This window comes from Engystomops pustulosus, chromosome 7 (genome assembly GCF_040894005.1).
Source record: "Engystomops pustulosus chromosome 7, aEngPut4.maternal, whole genome shotgun sequence".
Classification (NCBI taxonomy): Eukaryota; Metazoa; Chordata; class Amphibia; order Anura; family Leptodactylidae; genus Engystomops; species Engystomops pustulosus.
Genome location: NC_092417.1, coordinates 33,359,430 through 33,386,394, shown reverse-complemented (window position 1 = coordinate 33,386,394; position 26,965 = coordinate 33,359,430). Strand labels below are relative to the sequence as shown.

The 26,965-nt window shown below is 45.0% G+C and overlaps 1 protein-coding gene across 1 annotated transcript in view; it reads right to left on the bottom strand.

The window, feature by feature from the left end:
• PRKD1 (protein kinase D1) overlaps positions 1-26,965 on the bottom strand; it is an 88,773-nt gene that overhangs the window by 19,321 nt on the left and 42,487 nt on the right. Inside the window, exons 2-7 of the mRNA XM_072115410.1 lie at positions 16,921-17,059; positions 9,523-9,654; positions 7,709-7,869; positions 1,573-1,858; positions 475-676; positions 73-196 (exon numbers count right to left, since the gene is read on the bottom strand). Of these exons, the coding sequence (XP_071971511.1) occupies positions 73-196; positions 475-676; positions 1,573-1,858; positions 7,709-7,869; positions 9,523-9,654; positions 16,921-17,059 (1,044 nt within the window). The remainder of the gene's footprint in view (positions 1-72; positions 197-474; positions 677-1,572; positions 1,859-7,708; positions 7,870-9,522; positions 9,655-16,920; positions 17,060-26,965) is intronic.

The following is a 26,965-nucleotide window of genomic DNA, read 5'->3' as shown; positions in this document are numbered from 1 at the left end:
GAATTACTTTGTACTGGAGCTTGGAAAGTAACCAACATATAGGAATGCACAGTGTCGGCGGGCATTGCTTACCATGGTATCTTTGCTGGTATAATGCACCATCCACCCTTCCTTCATTACACTACTGCTTTTCCGCTTTGTGTGCTTGACAGACTGAACCACTCTCATCAAGGGAATGTTATTACTGGCGGATGGGCTAAAATTGAGACAAATCACACAAGACAACTTGAGAATTGAAACGGCGACCATAAATGAGTGTTAATATAATATATTGGGTATAGGATTTGGTATATCTGTGGTGATCCAATATACGGGAGGGATCCTTTTATATATCATACACAATACTGGTAAGTCCTAAAACAAAAAACCCTACCAAAAAGACTATGACAGAATCACTACGTATGGACCCAAAAAAAACCTGTCTCCGTTCAGAAACCTTGTCTCGGTATTCTGCATCCATGTCATATAACAAACCTGATCATACGATCGGACGCGTCCTGATCCGTGTCAGCGTCTTGCATGTCTCCGTTCTCGTTTCGGTAGGTGGTCATCATACTATCGGAATCCGGAGTGTGGGGCTCATCCGTGTCGTCCAATAGTCTGCTGCTCGGATCATTTTCATAGTCGCTTCCCTCTTCCATGACCACGTCAGACTCTGCTCCGGGACTCAGCAAGTCTACAGGACAAAATCAATAAATTAGACTTCAGTTAAGGGGATATTCTAGTTATTTCCAGGTATCCGTTATCCATGGGAGATGAGAAAACATTACATTGGTATTCCCATTGCAAATTAATGGAGTACAAGGAAACACTCCATTGGGTTCAGTCAAGGTCCCAATGGTTGAATGTGACTAACCCCAAGTTGTAGACAACCTGAAAAAACAGAATAACCCTTTGCAGGACTAATTTCTGAAAATGGGAACCGGTCACAATATTTTTCACCATTAAGCTACAAGTTCTCTCAGGTAGGGTATGTTCTAAAATTAATCTTATGTGAAATCTTGCATATGTAAAGTAAAAAAAAGAAAAGTAATGTGAAAATGAGCAGAGAAGAGTCGTATTTGCATGAGATGAGTAAAGTATAAAGACTGCAGGGGGAGTGTGCACTCTGTCGCCCCTATCTTCAGTTCTATAGCACCTCGAACCATGCGTTGGTTTCCATATTAAAGATACAAATCTCTTCTTTCACATCGCATCAGACTTGAAATTCTGCAATCTAGGGCCAGATAAATAGAGGAATAGCTCAAATAACTGGAGCTCAAATTTCTAACTAGGTGTTTAACGGTCTGTATGTCCGATTATGATCTGAAAGATGAGATTCTTATCTTTAATATGACACCAGCAGCATGGTTTAACTTTCTATAGAACCAAAGATATGGGCATCTGAAGTGACACTAACCTTGACTCCTCTCAGGTAAAATATGACCCATCTCTGCTCATTTTCACCAGACTTTTGAGGAGAATTTTATAGGTAAACAAGCGATATTTCACATAAAAAAAATGAATTTTAGAAAGGACATTTCCTCTCCTACCTGAGGGGGTGGGTTAATACTAACCACATGCCATACGTACCTCCATTCATGGCCACCTCCCCAAGGCAGTTGTGAGGCACTTTAGTAGCACATCGCTTGTGACAATTGAATTTGCAGTCCTTGCACTGCAGCCCTTGGCGGAAGAGACCTTTTAGCAGCTTCTTACAGAACTGGCACACCGTGGGTCGGGTGTAGGAGTGGATAACAAACGTGTGAGGCACTTTGACCTTGGAGAGCAAGATCTTATCCAACTGGATGGGGCGGCCGGCGTACGGTTGGGAACTAGACCTCTTCTCCCGTACAAACGACTCGGATGGAGTCTTTTGCTGCGGAGAGAAAGGATATCATTTATAGATCTGTGAGATGGTAAAAATGTACAAGCTCCATCCAATACTGTCCAAATATCAACATACAGAAAGGTGCCAAGTACAACAGCAGAGAGGGGAAAGCATAGGGCACACGTATTACATCATCACTAACTTTGTGTAAACCTATAGAAAGTGAATAGCTGTAATATATCATATATATATATACAGTATATAAATATTTACTCTTTCTAACTCAACACCCCCTTCTTTATTACATTTACATTCTGCTAAATCCATCTTAGTAGAACAAGACGGACTGGACTTGGATTCACAAGAATAGAGACACAGATATAGACAAAGGCTACTTGAACTAAATAGTCGTTTGCTATCTCACCCCAAGTGCTTTATTCACATCAATACAGCTCAGTATTGCTCTATAAAGTTCTATTAGACCCCGCTGAGGCTTTCCAGTTTATCCAAATGATAAGGGATTAAAACCTTTGATCTGCAACATGGCTCATGAAGACGACTCTCCTCTATTCCCTATATATATGGTATATAGGAGACATCATGGCAGCAGGTCTACCTCCACCGGGACTAGGAGAGCCGAGGATTATAGGTGGAGCCTGGACAGGAAAAAATTACTAGAAATGCTGAATATAAAGTCAGATAGTAGCTCCTTAATAGGACTCCTTAGTTTCACATACTATATTACCGATATATACAAAGTTTGTCAAAAAGTAAGCTACACCTTAATTTTTGTTACCATTTGTTTTTATGTATGGTGAATAAAACATACCTTGAGAATGCTGTAGCTACACTGATGCATTAACATATCTTGTTTAATCCCTTGTATAATTGTTTTGCTCAAAAAACAATTATAAAATTCAGGACCTTGGGAAAGTTGGGTGCTGGCTGGCTGCCGTACATAAAAGAGCTGCCTAAACTGTCCAGACAGGACTAATCAACCTGAGCGGGATGACTCGTACATAGCAGCTGGGGTATGGTGCAATGATTGATTACTTCTGCCTGTCAGGGACAACACAGTGAATACAGTGTTCTTGGTTTATGCTGGGCAGGACAAGGCTGGAGCAGAGCATAATTAGGGTAAGAGGAGAATTGCCGGGGCAGCCACAGGAGCGACAGAGCCTCATTATCATAATTTTATAATTGTTTTATCAGCAAAACCACTCCGATCAGGGATTAAACTGCATCAGTGTAGCTACAGCATTCTCAAGGTATGTTTGGCTCATAACATGTAGAAGCAATATGTATAGATTGGGTGATGGTATAGATTTCCTTTAAAAACATAGTAAAACTTATCCAACATACATAGAAGTTAGAGTCTGAATAGAAGTCCTGAGCTCCACTTACTGCTAATTTCACCACTATAGAAGGGCATCTGACAAAAAAGTGGGGGTGAAGTATAGACCCTGCTGTTCTGGTTACAGTCTGGGACGGAAAGCGCTCAGCCATTAATGCTAGATTAATAGGGGGGCAGGTGCATGTGTTTGGGCTGAAGAGCCCCATTCTAGTGATAATAGGGGATCCAAGTGATAGTCCTCACCTACCCTGTGCACAGGTGATGAACGCTGCTCTAATATATATCCGAGGGAAGATTTTAGAGATGTGAAAATACAATGCAATATACAGGGAAAAGAATGTATCTGTCACTCGCCCATCAGATAACAGCAGTAACATCCACTACAGAGCCCCAGCGACAGCCGGATACAGCTATGAGCGCTCAGAATAAATGTCTGAAAGTCCAAGACAGAAGCAAGCGGAGATAGTGATCAGGTAAATACACACAGGATCTACAATACTCTGGATAACCAAAATGATGGTGGTGGTTAGAGGAACACAATGCACGTGTTATTGCATATAATGTATATGAAATACTATCTGCAGGCGGCATGTTATAGAGCAGGAGGAGCTGAGCAAACTGTACAAAGTGTCCTATGTGCAAGCAGCATGTTATAGAGCAGGAGGAGCTGAGCAGATTGTACATAGTGTTCTATCTGCAGGCAGCATGTTATAGAGCAGGAGGAGCTGAGCAGATTGTACATAGTGTCCTATCTGCAGGCAGCATGTTATAGACCAGGAGGAGCTGAGCAGATTGTACATAGTGTCCTATCTGCAGGCAGCATGTTAAGAGCAGGAAGAGCTAAGGAGATTGCACAAAGTGTCCTATCTGCAGGCAGCATGTTAAGAGCAGGCAGAGCTAAGCAGATTGTTCAAAGTGTCCTATCTGCAAGCAGCATGTTATAGAGCAGGAGGAGCTGAGCAGATTGTACATAGTGTCCTATCTGCAGGCAGCATGTTATAGAGCAGGAGGAGCTGAGCAGATTGTACATAGTGTCCTATCTGCAGGCAGCATGTTATAAAGCAGTAGGAGCTGAGCACATTGTACAAAGTGTCCTATCTGCAGGCAGCATGTTATAGAGCAGGAGGAGCTGAGCAGATTGTTCGAAGTGTCCTATCTGCAAGCAGCATGTTATAGAGCAGGAGGAGCTGAGCAGATTGTACATAGTGTCCTATATGCAGGCAGCATGTTATAGAGTAGGAGGAGCTGAGCAGATTGTACATAGTGTCCTATCTGCAGGCAGCATTTTAAGAGCAGGAAGAGCTAAGGAGATTGCACAAAGTGTCCTATCTGCAGGCAGCATGTTAAGAGCAGGCAGAGCTAAGCAGATTGTACACCGTGTCCTATCTGCAGGCAGCATGTTATAGAGCAGGGGTGTCAAGCCAAATCTGTGAATAAAGCAGCTCTCACATGGGTGCAGCGGTCACTCACAGCATGACAACACCTCACTTATCAGGAAATGTGCCAAAACCCTGAATTAGGAAACTTTATGGGGCAGTGTAGAATAACATCACATACTGAGGACGCTGCATTCATATAGTATTAGTTAATGCCTCCTCTTACATATCATAATCACTGTAATGTACTCATCCCCAATAATCTGCATAAGATCAAGTCAAACAGTCCCACTGCTGGCTTTGCCGGGAGAACAGAGGCCCCAGAAGCTTTCAGCCTTGTAAGCCTGATCCGTGGGCTATTTCCAAGGGATTTTTGTTCCAGACTGAGCTCTGGCTGGAATTGCTCCAGGAAATGATTGCTAAAACCAGATTACATGATGGAAACTGCAGCTGATGGGGAGCTCGGTGAGAGGTGCCATAACCCGTTCACCACCAGAAGGAAACTAGGAGTATTAAATTAACCGGCCGACAGGATCTGTCAACACCGGAGTTGAAAAGGTCAAGACTTTAGATTGTAAGCTCCGGTGGACGAGGGGGTCACTGTATAAGCTGCGACTATGTAAATAATGGTTTGTAGGCAGGTTGTGTGCAGTGAAGGGTTAAGTACGAGAGGACAGGACTGGTGCGGATGCATCGATCTGCTCATTGAATGGACAGAGCGCAGGGACCAGGATGAGGAAACGCGGAGAGGATGTCGTCTGGAGATGCGTGAGGTGAAGTCGTGAAGTGTGGAGGGAAGCCAGAAGCAGGAACTAGGCCCGAGCCAAACCAAACAGCAATGTCTGCTAGAACAAGCCTAACCTCCCCTTCTTTACACACACGCTCCTCCTGGAAGAATACCAGGGTTTCTTCTCAAGCGCAAACCTCTGCCCCGACCGTTGTCTCAGCAAACACCAACCACACTAAGCGGATGTGTGCGTCTGCCGCCAACGAGATGCCAACCCGCTTTTTGTCAACTTCTGCCAGTGACATTTTGCTTGTGGGCAGGTGCACCTAGGCAAATCCTGCACATTACAATCGCTCGGGTGGATATTAACTTTTATAGAGACAAGAGGAGTATTGTGGATAGTGGAAAACACTATGCAAAGAGGGAACGTACGGATCACGCCAATCAAATATACAAATAGTTCACAGACAAAGTGTAAAAAAATGTCACATTTTCCCGGTGAATTACAGGTTTACCTTATGTACAGAGGAATTCCATATGTAAAGCAAGTTAAAAACTAAGCATGCACATAAAAAACTTTGTTCAAATTGAGACAAAACACATACTGACCTTCTGCGGGTGGCCTGACATCTCCAGTAGCAGCTCTATATTCTCCAGTACTTCTGGTATCATTGGTAGGTAGGTACAATAATTCGGCATGTGAGCACTAAGCTACTCCCTAGCCTCAGGAGGCAGACGTCACATGCAGAATGAATGCATCATCAGTGACAATGAGAGAGAGCTGTTACTGGAGCTGCAGGGGCCCTCCACATAGGCAAGTATGGCCGACCACCTAATGTATGTGGGGCATGGATTGGTTCCCTCAGAGGAGTGCAACACTGGATTACTTCCATCTCAAGACACATGCACACTAGGCCGAGCTGTGTATGGGAACGATTGTGGTGGGACACATAAGTATTTGGCTGACATCTATCATACCAGCTGGAATATCAAAAAAGCTTATAAAGTACTCAAGAACATGTTCCCCGTGTCCTTTAGACTCCCTTTATAATCACCAAATCATTTCAGCCACAGAATATACTGTATCCAATACTCTGAACAATGAATTGCAATAAAGTACAGTATCCTACACAAAAAACAAGTCCTCTTTGCAAACCTATAGTATTAGTCAATTAGAAATCCTCTTGTAAAAAGCGCACATTATCCAATAAATAGAGCACTTGAGTGCAGTCAAAACACAGAACATACTCAAGACAACTCAAGACAACTCAAGACCAAATTCTGTGCATTCCCCACTGCGCTCCATAGAGTCAGTACTGATCTCATTACATACTGTAATATGGACACTATTGTTGCACAGAAGAAGATCTTTAAGCCTTCACATAAAACCCCAGATTCAACCTTGCCACAACATGAATGTATGTCGGTATAGGAGGTACCCCTCAAAATAACAGTGTGGACCATTTTCTGTACATTCCCCACTACGCTCCATAGAGTCAGTTCTAATGCCATCACATACTGTAACATGGATGTTCTACCTGTACAGAACTCTTCAAACCTCAGATTTAGACTTGCCACAACACTAATGAATGACAGTAAATGTATCCCCTCATAAAGGTGCTCCTAATAGCAGCACTGACCATTTTCTGTAAATTCCCCACTGCGCTCCAATAGAGTCAGTACATGCTGTAACATGGACCCTCTACCTGTACAGAACTATCTCTTCAAGCCTCACATTCAACCTCAGATTCAACCTTGCCATAACATGAATGTAAGGTGGTATATGCCCCGTCCCCCCATCCTACAAGTGTACTAGCCAGCTAAAGTACTAGCCCCCTGCTGCAGCACAAGAGGAAAGTGCAGGGAGGTGAAGCTGGGGAGGAGAATGAGATTCAAAGACATCACATACCTCAAAAACTGGGGCTGAGAGGAGACTGATAAAGGAAGCAGATGGCAGCGTAAGGGGACAGAAAAAGAGACTTAATGTTAAAAAGAAGACAAACAAATGAAAGATTTGGTTAGATGACAGAAAGAGGAATGAGAAAGGGTTCTACATGAATGAATGGGAACCCAATTAAACTCCATCCCCACAATATATAGTTTAGGCATAAACTACTATAGCCTCTTATTAGGAAGCATGGTGTGTTTTCTGCAGCACCACGAAAACTCAGCAGCGGGTCCACCTAGTCTGAGGTGCTGCTTAGCTGCTAAACCAGTCCAAAAACCCGGCCTAAGTGCACCGCCCGAGGATCCAGCAACGTAATGCATCTAATTCTATAGCCATATGTAGATGCAAGCCTGGCTCTCAGACTACGGTACTGACAGCGTCACATTATGCAGCTCCTGCCCTCCATCATTGTCATCCATGTACTTGGATTATCAAATCTGCTCTGAATACAGTAGCCTGGCATATACACGAGTCTCCCCTCTCCCCCACGTACCAGGAGGGAGTCTTCTGACGAGTAGGAGATGGGTTCTGCAGACACAGTGCGAATGCTGGACAATCCAGTTAGTGACACATTTGACAACCTTCGCTTTCGGACGCCGCTGCAGTTGTTCGGTATCTTGAATGCGCATCGCTTGTGGTAATTGAGACCACATCCTGCAAGAATATGGAAAGGTAATGTTAAACAGATGATAGATACTACTTTGAGCAACTTTTGGCGAGTACAGGCGGTCCCCTACTTAAGGACACCCGACTTACAGACAACCCATAGTTACAGACGGACCCCTCAGCCCACTGTGACCTCTGGTGAAGCTCTCTGGATGCTTTACTATAGTCCCAGACTGCAATGATCAGCTGTAAGATGCCTGTAATGAAGCTTTATTGATAATTCTTGGTCCAATTACACCAAAAATTTTGAAACTCCAATTGTCACTGGGACAAAAGAAAAAAAATTGTCTAGAACTTCCATTATAAAATATACAGTTTTGACTTACATACAAATTCAACTTAAGAACAAACCTCCAGACCCTATCTTGTATGTAACCCGGGGACTGCCTGTACTAACCACCAGAATCAAATATTGGGTTGTAGCAACATCACCGAGATCCTTATGCTGGTACATTTTATTTACATCAATACATCAACATCAAAACCTTCCCTAAAAATGACATTCCCTACTTACCCAAAATAACGACTTCATTAAAAAGTTTTTTTTAAAAAGCATTGTCCTTATCCCTAAGTTGCTCCTTTTTGTGACTGTAATGTTGTTAAAATTATAACTTGCCTTGCCCTACCTGACAGCCTATAATAATTTACTGTATGGAGAGCCGTGCTACATCATTGGGCACTTAAAATCATGTTACCAGGAAGACATAATCACAGGTCCTTTAGCCACCTAACATTAGCAAACTGTACACCATGCATATATCTGATCACTTGAAATCACAGCAGCCTCCATGGAAAATGGGGCGAAGTAGAAGACCATGGAGGCTGCTGTGATTTCATGTGAACAGATATATGCATGGTGTACAGTTTGCTAATGTTAGGAGGTTAACCTGTGATGATAGCATGTCATAAACCAGGATTACAAAATGAGGAGTAAATGGGAGGGATCAGGCAAGCAGAACAATCCCCCTCTGATGCCAGGGAATATAACAAATTTGTTCTGTGTGGATGTAAGAGAAACTATTTTAAGCTTATAGAAGATTGCCAGTTAGTAGGGCTCTATGGCAACCTGTCACAATGTATTTCATAAAAATGTGATGACAGGTTCCCTTTAAGCATTAACCAGCGCCAAATAAACTTGATACGGGGTAAAAGTGTAACAAGTTGCTAAGTAAGAGAGCAGCCAAGTCTGTAGTCGTACTCCTTCCTTCCATAGCTGCTCATGCGACAAAAATCCAAACACATGATTCGCGCCAGGCTGTTTACGTGAAGGCTCGTAAAAAATGCTATTCCAGTAATTCTGACAGTTTCCAGACCAACAAGTTATTGTTTAGCAACTACAAAGCACATTGCCAGACAAAAAGTAAAAGTTATAAACTAGTGGGAAAAACAAAACCCAGAACACTACAGAAAAATGGAGAAAACCCAGTAAAAAAAAAAAAAGTCAAAATAGGGATCATTATAGGGATGGTCAAACCAAGTTTTCCCCTAACCATGGGATAGCAAATGACCTGCTGATTGCTGGGGATCCCAGAGGTGGAACCTCCACAGAATGATCATAACAATGAGGGTCTAGTTGGCCAGTTCTGCCAAATTTGTGGCTTGGATTAACCTCATCCTTGCATACGTGGGGTCCCAACTCACCTTCACATTTGAGGCCCTGCCTCACCAAGCCCCACAGCATCTCCCCGCAGTGGTCGCAGAACGCCGGAGAGCGGTACGAGTGGACGTACAATGTGTGCGGACGAATCTGGAAATCTTCAAAGGTTGCGGAAGCTGGAGAGACACAAGACATTCACACATTAATGTAATCTAGTCGGCACCAAACTGCGGTGAAGAAATCGATAAAGCTGCATTTCTGAGCGGACATTCATGTTCATATATGGAGTCAGTCGATCTGTTTTTCAAGTCATTCACAACACCCACCATGGATTATACTTGTAACAAATCAGTCAATATCTGCAACAATTTCATCCGGTTTGATTTTTAGGACAAATTCCAACTTATTGGTTATTCCTATGATCCGCAATACTGTCACCTACCATGATTTTCCTAGATACAAAAAACGATATTGTCTTAACTGTGGCACCTAGAGACCCAGCTTTGGTGTAATCTTAAGGAGGAAGTTGGGAGTGTAATTTTCATATATTAATAATAACCTTTATTTATATAACGCCAACAAACAGTCATACAGACCAATAGGAGTGAGGGCCCTGCACCCAGGAGCTTACAGTCTATGAATACAGCAGAATTACAATCTATATACAGCACTTAAGAGGACGTGGGGAGCCGCGGGGGAAGAAGCGGACGGGGGAGCCGCGGGGGAAGAAGCGGACGGGGGAGCCGCATGGAAGCCGCGGGGAAGAAGAAAGAGGGGAGCCGCGGGGAAGAAGAAAGAGGGGAGCCGCGGGGAAGAAGAAAGAGGGGAGCCGCGGGGAAGAAGAAAGAGGGGAGCCGCCGGGACGAGGAAAGAGGGGAGCCGCCAGGACGAGGAAAGAGGGGAGCCGCCAGGACGAGGAAAGAGGGGAGCCGCCAGGACGAGGAAAGAGGGGAGCCGCCAGGACGAGGAAAGAGGGGAACCGCCGGGAAGAAGAAAGAGGGGAGCCGCGGGGAAGAGGAAAGAGGGAGCCGCGGGGAAGAGGAAAGAGGGAGCCGCGGGGAAGAGGAAAGAGGGAGCCGCGGGGAAGAGGAAAGAGGGAGCCGCGGGGAAGAGGAAAGAGGGAGCCGCGGGGAAGAGGAAAGAGGGAGCCGCGGGGAAGAGGAAAGAGGGAGCCGTGGGGAAGAGGGAAGAGGAAAGAGGGAGCCGAGGGGAAAGACGAAGGAGGGAGCTGACAGATACAATAGCTACAAGAAAGGCTAGTGAAGGGAGAGTGCCATTAAAAGACATGAGAAATTGGGGCCAATGATTTTAAAGGCAATCCAGTCACAAGACATTTACAATGGAATTCGGGGTTTGAGAGTTATGATGTTCTAGATTAGAAGATGACGACAGGAATAAATTTGTTTTGTTTACAAATAAATGTGGATTTTTGTTCATGGAAAATAATAGGCCCTTACCCATATTTCAGAGCATAAGATAAGACCCTGTGTAGTGTTGAGATAAACGCGCAGGGATCACACAGCTCATTTATGTGATAGATCTCTGTGGTGTGAAAATGTCATTGTACAGAGGAGGCCGATATCTGCCGTACAGGAAACCCTTGAAGTCTCCTGCGGCCTGACCATTTGTAGACCGCGCCGCACACCTATGAAGCAGCCACAAAAGCCACACAACAACACACAAGAGTCTGTGGAAAAGAATATTTACATTTTAAGAAAGTATTGTACAGGTTCCTTCTCCTCATGCCTGTGCTGCCCCTGCACTATGGAACTTCTAGTCCATCTTCTTACTGTTACATCTATTAGAACATCTTGTGGTTCTGTTACATTTCTACTAAAGAGCACCGGACCTTAGATGACCAGTGTTCACCAAAAACTTATTTCCTTATCAGTGGGGGTCTTGTTACTCTCAATACATTAAAGGGAACCTGTCAGTATATTAAGAGGCCCCTAAACAGTCTGCATGCGTTAAGGGAAATCTACCATCGAAATCCATCCTGATAAACCAGGGACATTACTCATAGATCCCGGCACCGGGACTGTGGGAATCTTCTTATATTTGTTATATTTGGCTTCCTGCCTTCTAAAATCAACTTTTAAAATCATGCTAATGACGCAGAAGGGCTCTGGGGGAGTGTTACTAGAACCTCTCCTTGCTGTAGATTCACAGGCTGTTACAGTGTGCAGGAGCACAACTTCGTCCCACTGGGTGAGATTGGGTTATGGTTTTAGGGTCTTCAAAACCTACTGACAGATTTCCTTTAAAGGGGTTTTCCACTTTCAACAATATACTGAAATATCAATCCCTCACGGTTTTCTAGATCTCTGCTTGCTGTCTTGTTATATAAAGCTTCTGTGTTTACTTCTAGAGGACAGAACCCTTTCGATGGTGACATGATGGACACGCTGATGGATGAGCTGTTACTATCACACGGCTCTGATTACTCTCTGTGATAATAATGGCTCATGCCCTTGCATGTCCATCACATGACCATGGACTGTTTTCTATTCACTGAAAGTAAACACAGAATGACAGCAAGCAGAAATCTAAAAAAAAAAAAAAAAAAACACGTAGAATTCATACAGACAAAAAAAATTGGATACACAAACCATATCAATTATTTGCTGAAAGTGGACAACCCCTTTAAGTTCAATCAATGTAACAATGGGACTGCTGGAATTCATAGAAACCCTATCTAATTTTTCCTTATCTTGTGGTTGGGAAAGGGGGGGGGGGTAGCTTTACAACTTGGTACAACCCCTGGCACAAGATGGCTAGCCTCATAAACATAGAAAGAATACAAATTAAAATCTACCACCATAAAAGAAAGAGAAAACATTGTTCACTTTGTTTCTAATTAGTAAATAACTATTGACGATCTGTCCCCTTGGTTTGTTCTTTATACATTATTTTTCTTCATGGGGGGAGGGAGATGGTCATCCTCTCGGATAATGCATCTAGCCTCAGGGTGTGTGCACGCCGGCCTATAACATGTATCGAGCAGGTTATGTAAGACCGGACGCTCAATGTTATCCATGTAACATGACGAGGCTCATTCTCCAGGGCGAACATTTGTCCTAATTAGAAACTCTGCAGACACTTTCCCCATCACTTACTGTATGGACGGGAGAGCTAATACATGAATTCATGGGATCCAACAGCAAATCGAATATATATGTCCCATTGACTGTACACTGCAATACCAAACACAACCTGTGCACAGTAGTGGCGCCGTTCCCTCGAGAAATCAGTCATGTTTTTCTATTCCTGGGTTAAATCATGAGTGTTGTTTTCTGGAGCTATATATAGTCGCCTCATTAAATGCGGAGGAGAGTGCACCCTTGCATGGCAGGGAAATTCTTTGGTTTTATAGGTTGTGGATAGAAACTTTAGCACCAGGGTAATTGTCCCCAGGCCCGTTCCTCTACTTTAGTAAGTATAGAGTCACCGCTCAATGTCACTGTCCTCAACCAGGCTATGGTGACGAGAATACATGTTAAGTTCAAAAAGTATCAAAAAGTTTTAGGACTGCACAACTATGTAGTGCAGGCAATGGCCTCCCCATGTGATCCCCCCGCCACTCCTTCCAATCCATGTAGATGTGCGTGAGAGGTCATCTAAGATCACTGGCAGATCGAAGAGCATGGGTTAGGTGATATAGTAAGATGAGAGAAGAGATATAGGGAGGTGCAGCATTATGCAGAGCTTTGTGGATGAGGGTTATTCGAAAGGAGAACAGACAACCAGTGCAGTGACTGGAGGCATCCGTGTAACGTTTGGTCTGAAAGACGAGCCTGGCTGCTGCATTAAGAATAGATTGTGGAGGAGAGAGTTTGGTGAGCGGACGGCTGATTAGTAGGGAGTGATAGTAGTCTCGGCGAGAGTGAATCAGAGTAACTATTAGCAGTTTAGAGGTTTTCAATTTTGAGAAATGGTCGGAGATGTTTCTAAGATGCATGCGGCAAAAAATTTAATACATGGTGCAAAGGAGAGGTCAGAGTTCAGCACAACCCCAAGATAGCTGTCATGTGTGAACATAACATCTTATGCCATCCCCTTTATGTTGTGCCTTATCCACTGAGTGAAGATGGCTGAGAGCACCCGACAGCCGCATAGACATTAAATGGAGCAGTAGCCATTCTTGCTGCTCCGATAATTTAGGAGAACGGGACCCCCATTATTATGATCAGTGGTGGTCCCATTCCTATGAGAATAATAGCCCAGTGTCTGGTGAATGGAGCATGTGCATGACCAGCCGCTCCATTCATTTCATACAAAGGGACCCCAATTCTTGTAACTGGTGTGGGACCCAGCGGTTACATCATCCTCTCTTATCCTGGGACAACCCCTTTAAAAAATAAAAGCAGCTATTCCAGTTCAAAACAAGTTCATTCCTTCTACCCTCTGGCGTCATAGCTTATGTACACCCAACGTGAGAAATGGGGAAGTAAGCGTCACCGTCAATGAAAACATTCACCAGCGCGGATGTCATCCACATGTCTACACGGTGGTAGAAACTATAGTAATGCACCTAAAGAACACAGATGTTATCAGCTATTATGCAACCTATTACGTACTGGAAATTATATCTGGACCCTGCACTACTACAGCTATTCCTTTCGATCTTCATACACATGCACGCTCAGCACTATTTTATATAAACCTATAAATAGTGACAGCATGCAAGGCCTCATGGATCACCTATACACTATGGTGATTGTATGTGCGTGTTGCTTGAAGCTTCCTGAGCTCCTTGTGTGATCAGGCACTTGTGTCATGGAAAATAAGAGGGATACATGGAGGAACACCTGTAAGAAATTACTTGGGAAAACAAAAGAATCTCCGCAGCCTCAATACTTGGCTCCAGTGGAAAATATCTTGGAAATATATATATCTGGAGCAGGAGAGCAGCTCTGACGACCTGGGCTCTGCACATCGGTGATCACCTCTACAAGCCGCCTCCGTGTCACAGCAGACAAGATAAGGGAAGTGATGGCACCGCTCCAGCATGGGGTGTCATGTGCTGTCCTGGTTCTAGCCTCACCTACACAGCTATTAGTCATGTCACCTGCAAAGTGCCAGCACCCGACACACAGGAAGAATACAGTTATGATATAGAAGTTTATATTAGGATAGAAAATGGGTGGGGGGTCCAATACCCCCAATGAATCGAGTTGAATATCAAGTGCTCTGCTTAATTCACTGCACATCCCTATTAGTCCAATATTGAATGTAAATATATGAGTATTTAATTTGCCATAATTAGTAGGACCCCCATTCTTGTGGGAAGTGAAGTCCGGGCTCTTAACCCCAGCCAATTAACTCCTGCCCTGTGGATAGAGGTTCAATTTAGGGATTAACTAAACCATTGCAGCAAATTGTTTTTATTTCAGAAATTCGTAATGAACTTTGCAACACATTAGGTTAGGTAAAGCAGCTTCTCTGTGCCTTTTACGTTGCTTCTTTCTCCAGCAGTGAGCGGTGTATCTGAAAGCCTTCTGGGGTCTATCCACTTCAGACAGATAAGGAAGCTAAAGATTAACTCTCTCCAGAGTATTTCCATTGATGATTCATCTCCCTGAGGTGATTAAACTATGCATGGGTCTGTATGTAAGCAGTCAAGTCATTAGAAACTTTATCAGCTTCTCCTCATCTCTCAGTTGTCAGTGGATACAGAGAGCTGATTTACACAGGCAACTTATATAAAAGAAGAAAGGCAGAAGAAATACTGGTGTGTGCTCCCTCTGGCAGGATCTGCTCTTCTTTAAGCTTCTTGTGCACTTCTTTTTAAGAACAAAAAGGCTTTAAAAACTATGCTAACGAGCTTAAGGGCTCCTGGCACCATTAACAGCTATGGAGTCTGGAGCCCCTGAGGCTCATTTGCATAATCTTTAAAGCATTTAAAGCAGGGCAAAAAAATGCTAAAAGAATAGAAGTTCCTGCGAGAGAGGGCACACACACCAGTATTTTAGTGTACTTGGTTTACAATCCTTCATCCTGGTGGTAGATTTCCTTTAAAGGGGTTGTCCGAGTTTTAAAAAAATATATATATGTGGCCGGGAGCGGGTTGCCTAAAATAATAAAGCTGTACTTACCTTCCAGTGCCCTCCGGTATCCAGCGCTGCTGTCGCTCCGGTCCGGGCGCCATGTAAACAAACATGGCCGCCAGAGCAGCGCCGCATTCAGCTTCCGGCCGGCCGTGGCCGGGTACGCCTATCAGTCCCTACACACAGCATTGTGTATGGGGGCCGGAAGGTTGTCGGGTCCGGCCGGAAGCTGAATGCAGCGCTGCTCCGGCGGCCATGTTTGTTTACATGGCGCCCTGACTGGAGCGACAGCAGCGCTGGATACCGGAGGGCACCGGAAGGTAAGTACAGCTTTATTGTTTTAGGCAGCCCGCTCCCGGCCACATATATTTTTTTTTCAAAACTCCAACCCCTTTAAGGCTCAGTTGACACCTGCGGTCGGATGTGTTACATTGTCCATTCATTTCTATGGGTTCTAATGGCTTCCCTTAGGGTCCATTTGCTCCATTACATCATATGAGAAAGAAATTGGAAAAGACAATGCAATTTTTTTTCCGGTTTCACGTGACGGAAGTGGTGCACACGGATACTAACAGAACCATTAAAAGTCCATTGAGATCAAAGGACATTTAAATGGACTTCCATTAGTGACAAAAGATAATATAAGGTCTTAATGCAGGTGTGAAGTGGACCTAATAAATCTCAAAATTTACTATTATTTTCGAAGATATTCCTATTATAATCTGCAAATTTGGTAAACGTTTAGTTATGCTTAAATACTTGGACCTGGCCCTTTAAACGCTTACTGGGGATAAATATGTATTAAGGCCCATAGTTGTGGTCGTGATCTGGTCCAGGTGAGTTTACGGCTGTGTGAATAAGGCCTAATGCTAACAGATTTCATATACCCCAAGTCAGTCAAACATCACATTACCAGGCTACAAATACCTCCTTACAGGTTCCCTTTAGGTAAGGGTTAAAGGGGTTTTCCAGGCTAGAAATATTGATGACGCACAAAGACAGCTCCATCCTCTTTATAGTGGCAGAAGCGAGTCATTGCAGATCATTTCCCATTCCCATGAATGCAGTAACCTGATGTGGCCACAGATGAGATTGTTCTTTGTGACTCCCCACAATAGATGGGGATGAAATGAAGGACTTTTTATGGGTTGCAGGTAACTAAAGCACAACATCCCGATATAGGGCATCATCTGTCTCCTTGGAAAGCAAACATTGTAAATAGTCCCTAGAGGGGAGATCATTGATCTAATGCATGAATGTAACACTACATCCCTATTACAGTGTGACCTGTACCAGAACCACCACTTCTGCATTACCAGAAGACTACAATGCCCCCTATTATACTGCACACAGAAAACAACACATAAATAATCCACCCATGAGGAAGGACAATACCTGAAAGCACCACTTCTATAAGGTCTCCTTCTTGAATGTCCGCCTCGGATTTGACCAGCTGCAGAATATTTTCCGAGTTTGGGTCATGGCGGAATAAAAGGATCTTGTCGTACATCCCATAGAACCCGCATTCTGGAAACTGGAGAAGAAAAAGGAACGATTTGGTTACTAAGAACATCGGATATATGGATTTTAGACAAGAAAAAATAAACACATAGACAGGACAAGAAGCTGAGAGTCAATGACATGCAGACAAGTATCATGACGTGTTCTACACATGTATCACTAGTTCTCAAGTCTTCCTCAAAATTGAAGGGCGGCCAAACCCACCAAAGTTAGTGGAACCATCCAACATGCATTTCAGACAGTACTATATATCAAGTTCTATAACATGCTGCCTGCAGATAGGAGACACTATACAATCTGCTCAGCTCCCCCTGCTGTATAACATGCTGAACAATAAGTACACTCTGCTCAGCTCCTCCTGCTCTATAACATGCTGCCTGCAGATAAAGCACAATGTACAATCTGTTCAGCTCCTCCTGCTCTATAACATGCTGCCTGCAGATAGGAGACACTATACAATCTGCTCAGCTCCTCCCGCTCTATAACAAGCTGCCTGCAGATGGGACACTGTATACAATCTGCTCAGCTCCTCCTGCTGTATAACATGCTGCCTGCAGATACAACACCATCTACAATCTGATCAGCTCCTCCTGCTCTATAACATGCTGTCTGCAGATAGGACACTATATACAATCTGCACAGCTCCTCCTATAACATGCAGCCTGCAGATAGGACACTGTATACAATCTGCTCAGTTCCTCCTGTTCTATAACATGCAGCCTGCAGATAGGACACTATGTACAATCCGCTCAGCTCCTCCTGCTCTATAACATGCTGCCTGCAGACAGGACACTATGTACAATCTGCTCAGCCCCTCCTGCTCTATAACATGCTGCCTGCAGATAGGACAGTATGTACAATCCGCTCAGCTCCTCCTGCTCTATAACATGCTGCCTGCAGACAGGACACTATGTACAATCTGATCAGCTCCTCCTGCTCTATAACATACTGCCTGCAGATAGGACACTATGTACAATCTGCTCTGCTTCTCCTGCTCTATAACATGCTGCCTACAGATAGGACACTATGTACAATCCGCTCAGCTCCTCCTACTCTATAACATGCTGCCTGCAGATAGGACACTATGTACAATCTGCTCAGCTCCTCCTACTCTATAACATGCTGCCTGCAGATAGGACACTATGTACAATCTGCTCAGCTCCTCCTACTCTATAACATATTAGCACTGTTCTAATAATTATCCATGTGAAAACAGTATGAAAAATCTTGTGTACTACTTATCCCACTTTCCAAAAATGTGATGCACTCAGTTGGGATAAGTCTACAATACATTGTGAGATAATAAAAAAATTGCAAATGTTATTTTGGTACAGCGAGGGTTATGATGCCAGACATTGTTTAGGATGAGTAAGGGTCTCTCTTGTTGCTTCTTTACAAGGGCCCTTCTTCCAATTAATAGCCCTTGAGTTGAGTCCCTTGGACAGAAAGGGGTCTCCATGACAGCGGAGAGGCATCTAGCATGGGTTGCTATGGTTGCAGGTATAAGGTATGTTTGGGGGGGTAAACGCTCCTTCACAAAACTGAAGGGAAAATGTGATTGTGAAGCCGATGGGGTCAGAGATGGAAAAGCTTTCAGAATTAACCCATTCAGTGACAGTGTTATGATTATCACGTGCAACAAGTGATCGGTCACTGAGGACTGTGAACATCCTTAAAGGGGTTGTCCACCTTCAGCAGATAATAGATATTGGTTGTCTAATTATAAGTTATACAATTTTCCAATTAACTTTCTGTATCAATTCTTCCCGGTTTTCTAGATCTCTGCTTGCTGTCATTCTACAGGAAGCTTTATTGTTTACTTCCTGTGGATGATTTGATTATATCCCTGGTCATGTGAGGTCACACAGGTGCACGGCTCATTATATCCCTGGTCATGTGAGGTCACACAGGTGCACGGCTCATTATATCCCTGGTCATGTGATGTCACACAGGTGCACGGCTCATTATATCCCTGGTCATGTGATGTCACACAGGTGCACGGCTCATTATATCCCTGGTTATGTGATGTCACACAGGTGCACGGCTCATTATATCCCTGGTCATGTGATGTCATACACGTGTGCGGCTCGTTATATCCCTGGTCATATGATGTCACACAGGTGCACAGCTCGTTATATCCCTGGTCATGTGATGTCACACAGGTGCACGGCTTGTTATATACCCGATCATGTGATGTCATACACGTGTGCAGCTCGTTATATCCCTGGTCATATGATGTCACACAGGTGCACAGCTCGTTATATCCCTGCTCATGTGATGTCACACAGGTGCACGGCCTGTTATATACCCGATCATGTGATGTCATACACGTGTGCGACTCGCTATATATCCCTGGTCATGTGATGTCACACAGGTGCACGGCTTGTTATATCCCCGATCATGTGATGTCACACAGGTGCACAGCTTGTTATATCCCTGGTCATGTGATGTCATACACGTGTGCGGCTTGTTATATCCCCGATCATATGATGTCATACACGTGTGCGCAGAGGTCGCACTAACATTTTTCCAGAAGGGTAAAAATACTCCTCTCACCATTTTTGAGGAGTATTTTTACCCGAGGAGGAGTATGAAAATTTCGGTAATACACCGCACACACTACACTACACGCACACACACAGAACACAGCATACACTACACGCACACACACAGAACACAGCATACACTACACGCACACACACAGAACACAGCATACACTACACGCACACACACAGAACACAGCATACACTACACGCACACACACAGAACACAGCATACACTACACGCACACACACAGAACACAGCATACACTACACGCACACACACAGAACACAGCATACACTACACGCACACACACAGAACACAGCATACACTACACGCACACACACAGAACACAGCATACACTACACGCACACACACAGAACACAGCATACACTACACGCACACACACAGAACACAGCATACACTACACGCACACACACAGAACACAGCATACACTACACGCACACACACAGAACACAGCATACACTACACGCACACACACAGAACACAGCATACACTACACGCACACACACAGAACACAGCATACACTACACGCACACACACAGAACACAGCATACACTACACGCACACACACAGAACACAGCATACACTACACGCACACACACAGAACACAGCATACACTACACGCACACACACAGAACACAGCATACACTACACGCACACACACAGAACACAGCATACACTACACGCACACACACAGAACACAGCATACACTACACGCACACACACAGAACACAGCATACACTACACGCACACACACAGAACACAGCATACACTACACGCACACACACAGAACACAGCATACACTACACGCACACACACAGAACACAGCATACACTACACGCACACACACAGAACACAGCATACACTACACGCACACACACAGAACACAGCATACACACACACACACACACAGAACACAGCATACACTACACTCACACACACAGAACACAGCACACACTACACACACACACACAGAACACAGCATACACTACACACACACACACAGAACACAGCATACACTACACGCACACACACAGAACACAGCATACACTACACTCACACACACAGAACACAGCATACACTACACACACACACACAGAACACAGCATACACTACACTCACAGAAACAGAACACAGCATACACTACACTCACACACACAGAACACAGCATACACTACACTCCACTACACACAGCACACACTCCACACCACTACACACAGCACACACTCCACACCACTACACACAGCACACACTCCACTACACTACACTACACACAGCACACACTCCACTCCACTACACTCACACACAGAACACAGCACACACTCCACTCCACTACACACAGCACACACTCCACTACACACAGCACACACTCCACTACACACAGCACACACTCCACTACACACAGCACACACTCCACTACACACAGCACACACTCCACTACACACAGCACACACTCCACTACACACAGCACACACTCCACTACACACAGCACACACTCCACTACACACAGCACACACTCCACTCCACTACACTACACTACACACAGCACACACTCCACTACACACAGCACACACTCCACTACACACAGCACACAGAACACAGCACACACTCCACTCCACACAGCACACACAGCACACACTCCACACCACTACACTCACACAGCACACACAGAACACTGCACACACTCACCCGGCCTTGCTCTGAAGTCCCGACATAAACACAGCCAGCTGCGGGCAGGTAGGGAGATGGAGCAGGACAGGGAGCAGCAGCCCCGCTGTCCACAGGTCTCCCGGGGCCTGCGCTCTCGCTCCGGAGCGCTGATGACACTGATCACTGTGTCACGTGTCGCGCTGAGCGGCCCGGCGCGCGCTGTGATCGCGCGACATTTACCTCTTTTGCAGCGCGCGTCGAACCGCTCAGCCTGCGCGCTGCAAGGAATAATTGCCAAGCGTAACTTTACGCATGGCAATTATTTTGGGGGGTAATGGCGCCTCATCACGCGTCTATGACGCGTGGTGAGGCGTTAATGCGACCTCTGCGTGTGCGGCTCCTTATATCCCTGGTCATATGATGTCACACAGGAGCAGGGCTCATTATATCCCTTGTTATGTGATGTCACACAGGTGCACGGCTCATTATATCCCTGGTCATGTGATGTCACACAGGTGCACGGCTCATTATATCCCTGGTCATGTGATGTCATACACGTGTGCGGCTCGTTATATCCCTGGTCATATGATGTCACACAGGAGCAGGGCTGGCACATCACACAGCTCCGATTACTCTCTGTGGTATAACGAGCCATGCGCCTGTGGAACTGGTGTTTATCCACAGGAAGTAAACAAAAAAGCTTCCTGTAACATGACAGCAAGCAGAGATCCAGAAAACAGTGAGGAATTGATACAGAAAGTATATTGGACAGTCACTTAGATGCACGGCCGTCCGATTCATCTCCATGGGATCATCAAAGAGAAAGCAAGTCCGATGCAGAGAACTAAAGGGAAAGGCAATTTCCATTTAAAAGACGGGACTTAGGACCCCCATTCCCATGACCAGTGACATTCCCAACAGTATGAAAGTTAGGGGGGGAAGAGGAACCAATCAGCATTGTAGTACAACGCGTTTCAGGGGTGGACGGTCGCATTTTCTGCAGATAATTTCACTTCTTATACTCCAGGTTCACAGCCGTAGCTGCACGTGACCACATTTCACCGGTGTGCATATTAATTAGTGCGTCCAGTTACCCTCCCTGTGACGGCTCTCCACATTTCTTCAAGGGAGTGTACACAGGGGAGATCTGAATACCAAGCATCAGATGATATATACCGGGTGTGGTGCTGCAGATGGGCAGATAATAAGCTAGTACTGGAAGGTTAAAAATAAGTCCCTGACAACACCTTAGCCTGCCGCATCTAGCATCTACCACATGTGGGGCTGCAGTCCAGCAATCTGCAGGTACACTACTACTAAATGCAGTTCTACGGGAAGCTCAGCGATAGCCATAAAGTTCATGTTTTAAAAGGAATCGGATTCTGGTTCTGTGTGCTATGGAACCAGAGATAGAAGTAGGTCATTGGCAGAAATTGCCTGCAAGTCGCATTCCAAGCTTAGATTCTCAACATTAAAATGACACCAGACTCATGGTTCTAGATGTTGGGGATGAGCAAAGATTCTTCCTTTCCTATCACTTCCTATAGACCAAATTACAAATGAAAATATCAGGGGAGTAGTATAGGGCATTCAAAAATCCCTGGCGTTACAGCTGCTGGTCCTGTACAAGAAGTCACTGCTCCAATAGTAATTTTAAGGTGCAGTCTAATAGCCAAACACATTTCAGAATAGAGCATGTTCCCATATAGTGGCTGGCTAGTTAATTATGTAGTTAACTATGTAAAATCAAGTTTTTCTGGATAATCAAATTTTAAAACACAGTTTTAAGATATTATCGCTGCATCAGTATCCTGGATTAAAAGGTTGTTGGGGTTGCCCCAACATTTAGAATGATCTCCTATCCTGTGGAGAACACGCAGACTAGTGAGGCCTGACCGCTGGGGAGCCCCGCCTGCCGCCGGGGGCCTGACCGCTGGGGAGCCCCGCCTGCCGCCGGGGGCCTGACCGCTGGGGAGCCCCGCCTGCCGCCGGGGGCCTGACCGCTGGGGAGCCCCGCCTGCCGCCGGGGGCCTGACCGCTGGGGAGCCCCGCCTGCCGCCGGGGGCCTGACCGCTGGGGAGCCCCGCCTGCCGCCGGGGGCCTGACCGCTGGGGAGCCCCGCCTGCCGCCGGGGGCCTGACCGCTGGGGAGCCCCGCCTGCCGCCGGGGGCCTGACCGCTGGGGAGCCCCGCCTGCCGCCGGGGGCCTGACCGCTGGGGAGCCCCGCCTGACCGCTGGGGAGCCCCGCCTGCCGCCGGGGGCCTGACCGCTGGGGAGCCCCGCCTGCCGCCGGGGGCCTGACCGCTGGGGAGCCCCGCCTGCCGCCGGGGGCCTGACCGCTGGGGAGCCCCGCCTGCCGCCGGGGGCCTGACCGCTGGGGAGCCCCGCCTGCCGCCGGGGGCCTGACCGCTGGGGATCTGAAGGGGGTCTCGTTGAGGTCTTGCCATCAAGACCCCCTTCAAACAGCAGACTTTGGCTATTGAGACCCACTTCCACCACTAGGGTCTGACCACTGGGGTCCTGTTCAGCAGAAAATGTCTGACTGCTGGGAACTACTTCCCCATCAGCAGCCCAAAATTAGCTGGTTCTTGTATAGGATATCCACCACCCCCTCCCCAACCCCCACCTGTGGCTTTTAATCATTCCACTCCAAATATTGAAATCTACATTAATGTCTACTGTATAAACTGTTACATGCCAAATCCCATTCACTACTCTGCAAGTCCACAGTTTAGTTCTCAGAGAAAGTTCACAGCAGCCGCCCCTCGGTGAGCGTGCACCGCATGCCCCCAATCCTACCTATGTAACCCCCACAATCTAATGGGCTTCATCACTGCAAGCAGTTTTGTACAGACAACAAAAAATTTTTTTTTCCAAAATCTAATAAGAAACAAACACGAGTGACCCGGGTGTAGTGCGGAGGACCTGAACTCGCTCATCTGCAGGGCACATTCTGGAGGATGGGTCAGCACCGGCGTCGCTTACCATGACTCACCGCTTTCCTCAGACAGATACAGGACATAAACTGAAAAGTGAAACAAGTGCTCAGGGTCTTTACGTAAAAACTTACCGAATGTTACACAACATTGCTGGAAACATTACTTTATGAGGAGCACAAACAAGAAGAGATTAGATATGTATGCGGAAACCGACCACAAAACCTTAATGGACTTTCCCCGCAAAATACACGGAATGGGAAGAAATCCTGTGCCGTGAGAACTCGGGAAGTCCGTACAGAACCTTCCCAGAACAATTCCATCTTAAAGGGGAACTCTCTAGAAGCTTCCATTTCAGATAACACTGTTCCCCTTAAACAATTCAGGAGCTTCCTTCCTTGTAACACAGTGTTGCGCTGTTCCTCTGTTATTCCTCCTAGATGTAACCAAGTTGAGTTCTTCCAAAGTCTTTGCAGACATTTGTGAGTCGTTACTTATGACAAAATATGATTTATTATTTCTTAGGAAAGGTGAGAATTGACCACACGCAAGACAAGTATTGACTACATGTCAGGCATGAAATAATGGATCCTTAAAAGTAGAAAACCTGCAAAAGATCTCTCTATATTGGTAATATGATAACCATATGGACAGATAAGTGACCCGGAACCCTGTGACCCAGGCATACCTATCTACATGTTTTCATGTGGACATGAGCAAGAAAAAAATTCGTTTTAAAAGGGTTGTCTGGGTCAATTATTGTGGGGCACAGTAAGAGAGAAAATACCAGAATCCTGTTTGTTAGTTGCTTTCAATTTTTTCAGCTTTAAGTTCAATCGTTGACTAGGAAGAAGCTCCAGTAGCCAAATCTTCACCCTGTTCGATCCAATACCAGGATGAGAAAAATATAAATATATACCTTATATACTCGAGTATAAGCCTAGTTTTTCAGGCTTATAACTCTAACTCGGCTTATACTCGAGTCAACTAAAAAAATAAAGACAAAACTCACCTTTCTGATGTCACCCGTAGGTCCTCTTCTGTCTGAGACAGCAGAGGACCTATGGGGGACGTCGGAAAGATGAGTACAGTGTTATTTTTTTTTTCCTACTACAGGGGTTGGGCAGGCTCTATGCTACAGGGGCTGGCAGACTATATACTGGGAGGCTGTAACCAACGCATTTCCCACCCTCGGCTTATACTCGAGTCAATAGGTTTTCCCAGTTTTTGTGTTGAAATGTTTTGTGTTGAAATTAGGGGTCTCGGCTTATACTCGAGCATATACGGTATATACGCTTGAGAAAGGTGGGTGCCAAAACGTCGCACTGGAATAAACTTCAATTACCTTGGAGTGCTGCCTATTTTTGGATATAGATAGGATAGATAGGAGAGATAGATAGATAGGAGAGATAGATAGATAGGAGAGATAGATAGATAGATAGATAGATAGGAGAGATAGATAGATAGGAGAGATAGATAGGAGAGAGAGATAGATAGGAGAGAGAGATAGATAGGAGAGAGAGATAGATAGGAGAGAGAGATAGATAGGAGAGAGAGATAGATAGGAGAGAGAGATAGATAGGAGAGAGAGATAGATAGGAGAGAGAGATAGATAGGAGAGAGAGATAGATAGGAGAGAGAGATAGATAGGAGAGAGAGATAGATAGGAGAGAGAGATAGATAGGAGAGAGAGATAGATAGGAGAGAGAGATAGATAGGAGAGAGAGATAGATAGGAGAGATAGATAGATAGGAGAGATAGATAGATAGGAGAGATAGATAGATAGGAGAGATAGATAGGAGAGATAGATAGGAGAGATAGATAGATAGGAGAGATAGATAGATAGATAGATGCAATACAGGTGTGGGAAAAATTGCAAAAAAAAAAAAAGGATAGGAAAAAATATTATTGCAAGTCATGCTAAGCTATGCTCCGATTTACCGTAAGCCCCCCGAAGTACGCGAAACGGCATCGGAGAGCCTCACCGTCACCACAGGACTGTACATTATGGGTAGGATATAAACTTTTGGATATTATTGTGACCCATGTGGAGATTGTTTCAGTGGTTCATGTATTACAATATTCTTCTGATATATGGCACTAGCAGGTTACATACATATTAGGTGAGACGATATTGTTATGTAGTAATATATCTATTTACAGTGTTTGGGGTGAGTGGTGCGGCGCAATTTATGTATTTCTGGAAACATCAACTTTTTGCAAATATTTTTGTTTCGTGGCTTTTAATATGGGGTATTTGTAAAATGGCTTTTTGTAAGAATGGCGGACACTCATTTTTTGTATGGGTTTGGATGCTGATTTACGGAGTTGAAGCCCTTGAAGTTTGATCTGGAGCAGAATACAGAATAATTCTCCATTTACGTAAATAATAAGCAGGTTATTTCACTTCTACCCGTATTCTTGCATTGCTAAAACTTCCTGTCATCTACACACAATTGCGTCATAAAAACAAGGAAATGTCACGGCACGCAGCAGTAGTGACTACTTCCCCCATCATCCAGAAGACAGGATTTGGTGAAATGTCATCTGTGCTCTATAGATTCTATGATCTTCTTTAATATACTATGTAAATAAGCCAGGAAACCGGTGTAATTGTATAGTAAAAAGTATCTCAAGTAGAAGCAAACTTCAGCTGAAAGAAATGGGTAAAGTCTCATGTCCGCAGACTTGGAGTTGCATACTTGTACCTGCACCCTGAGTAAATGACTGACAGCCTGCGTCATTGCTGTAAGCTGAAGCTTTACAAG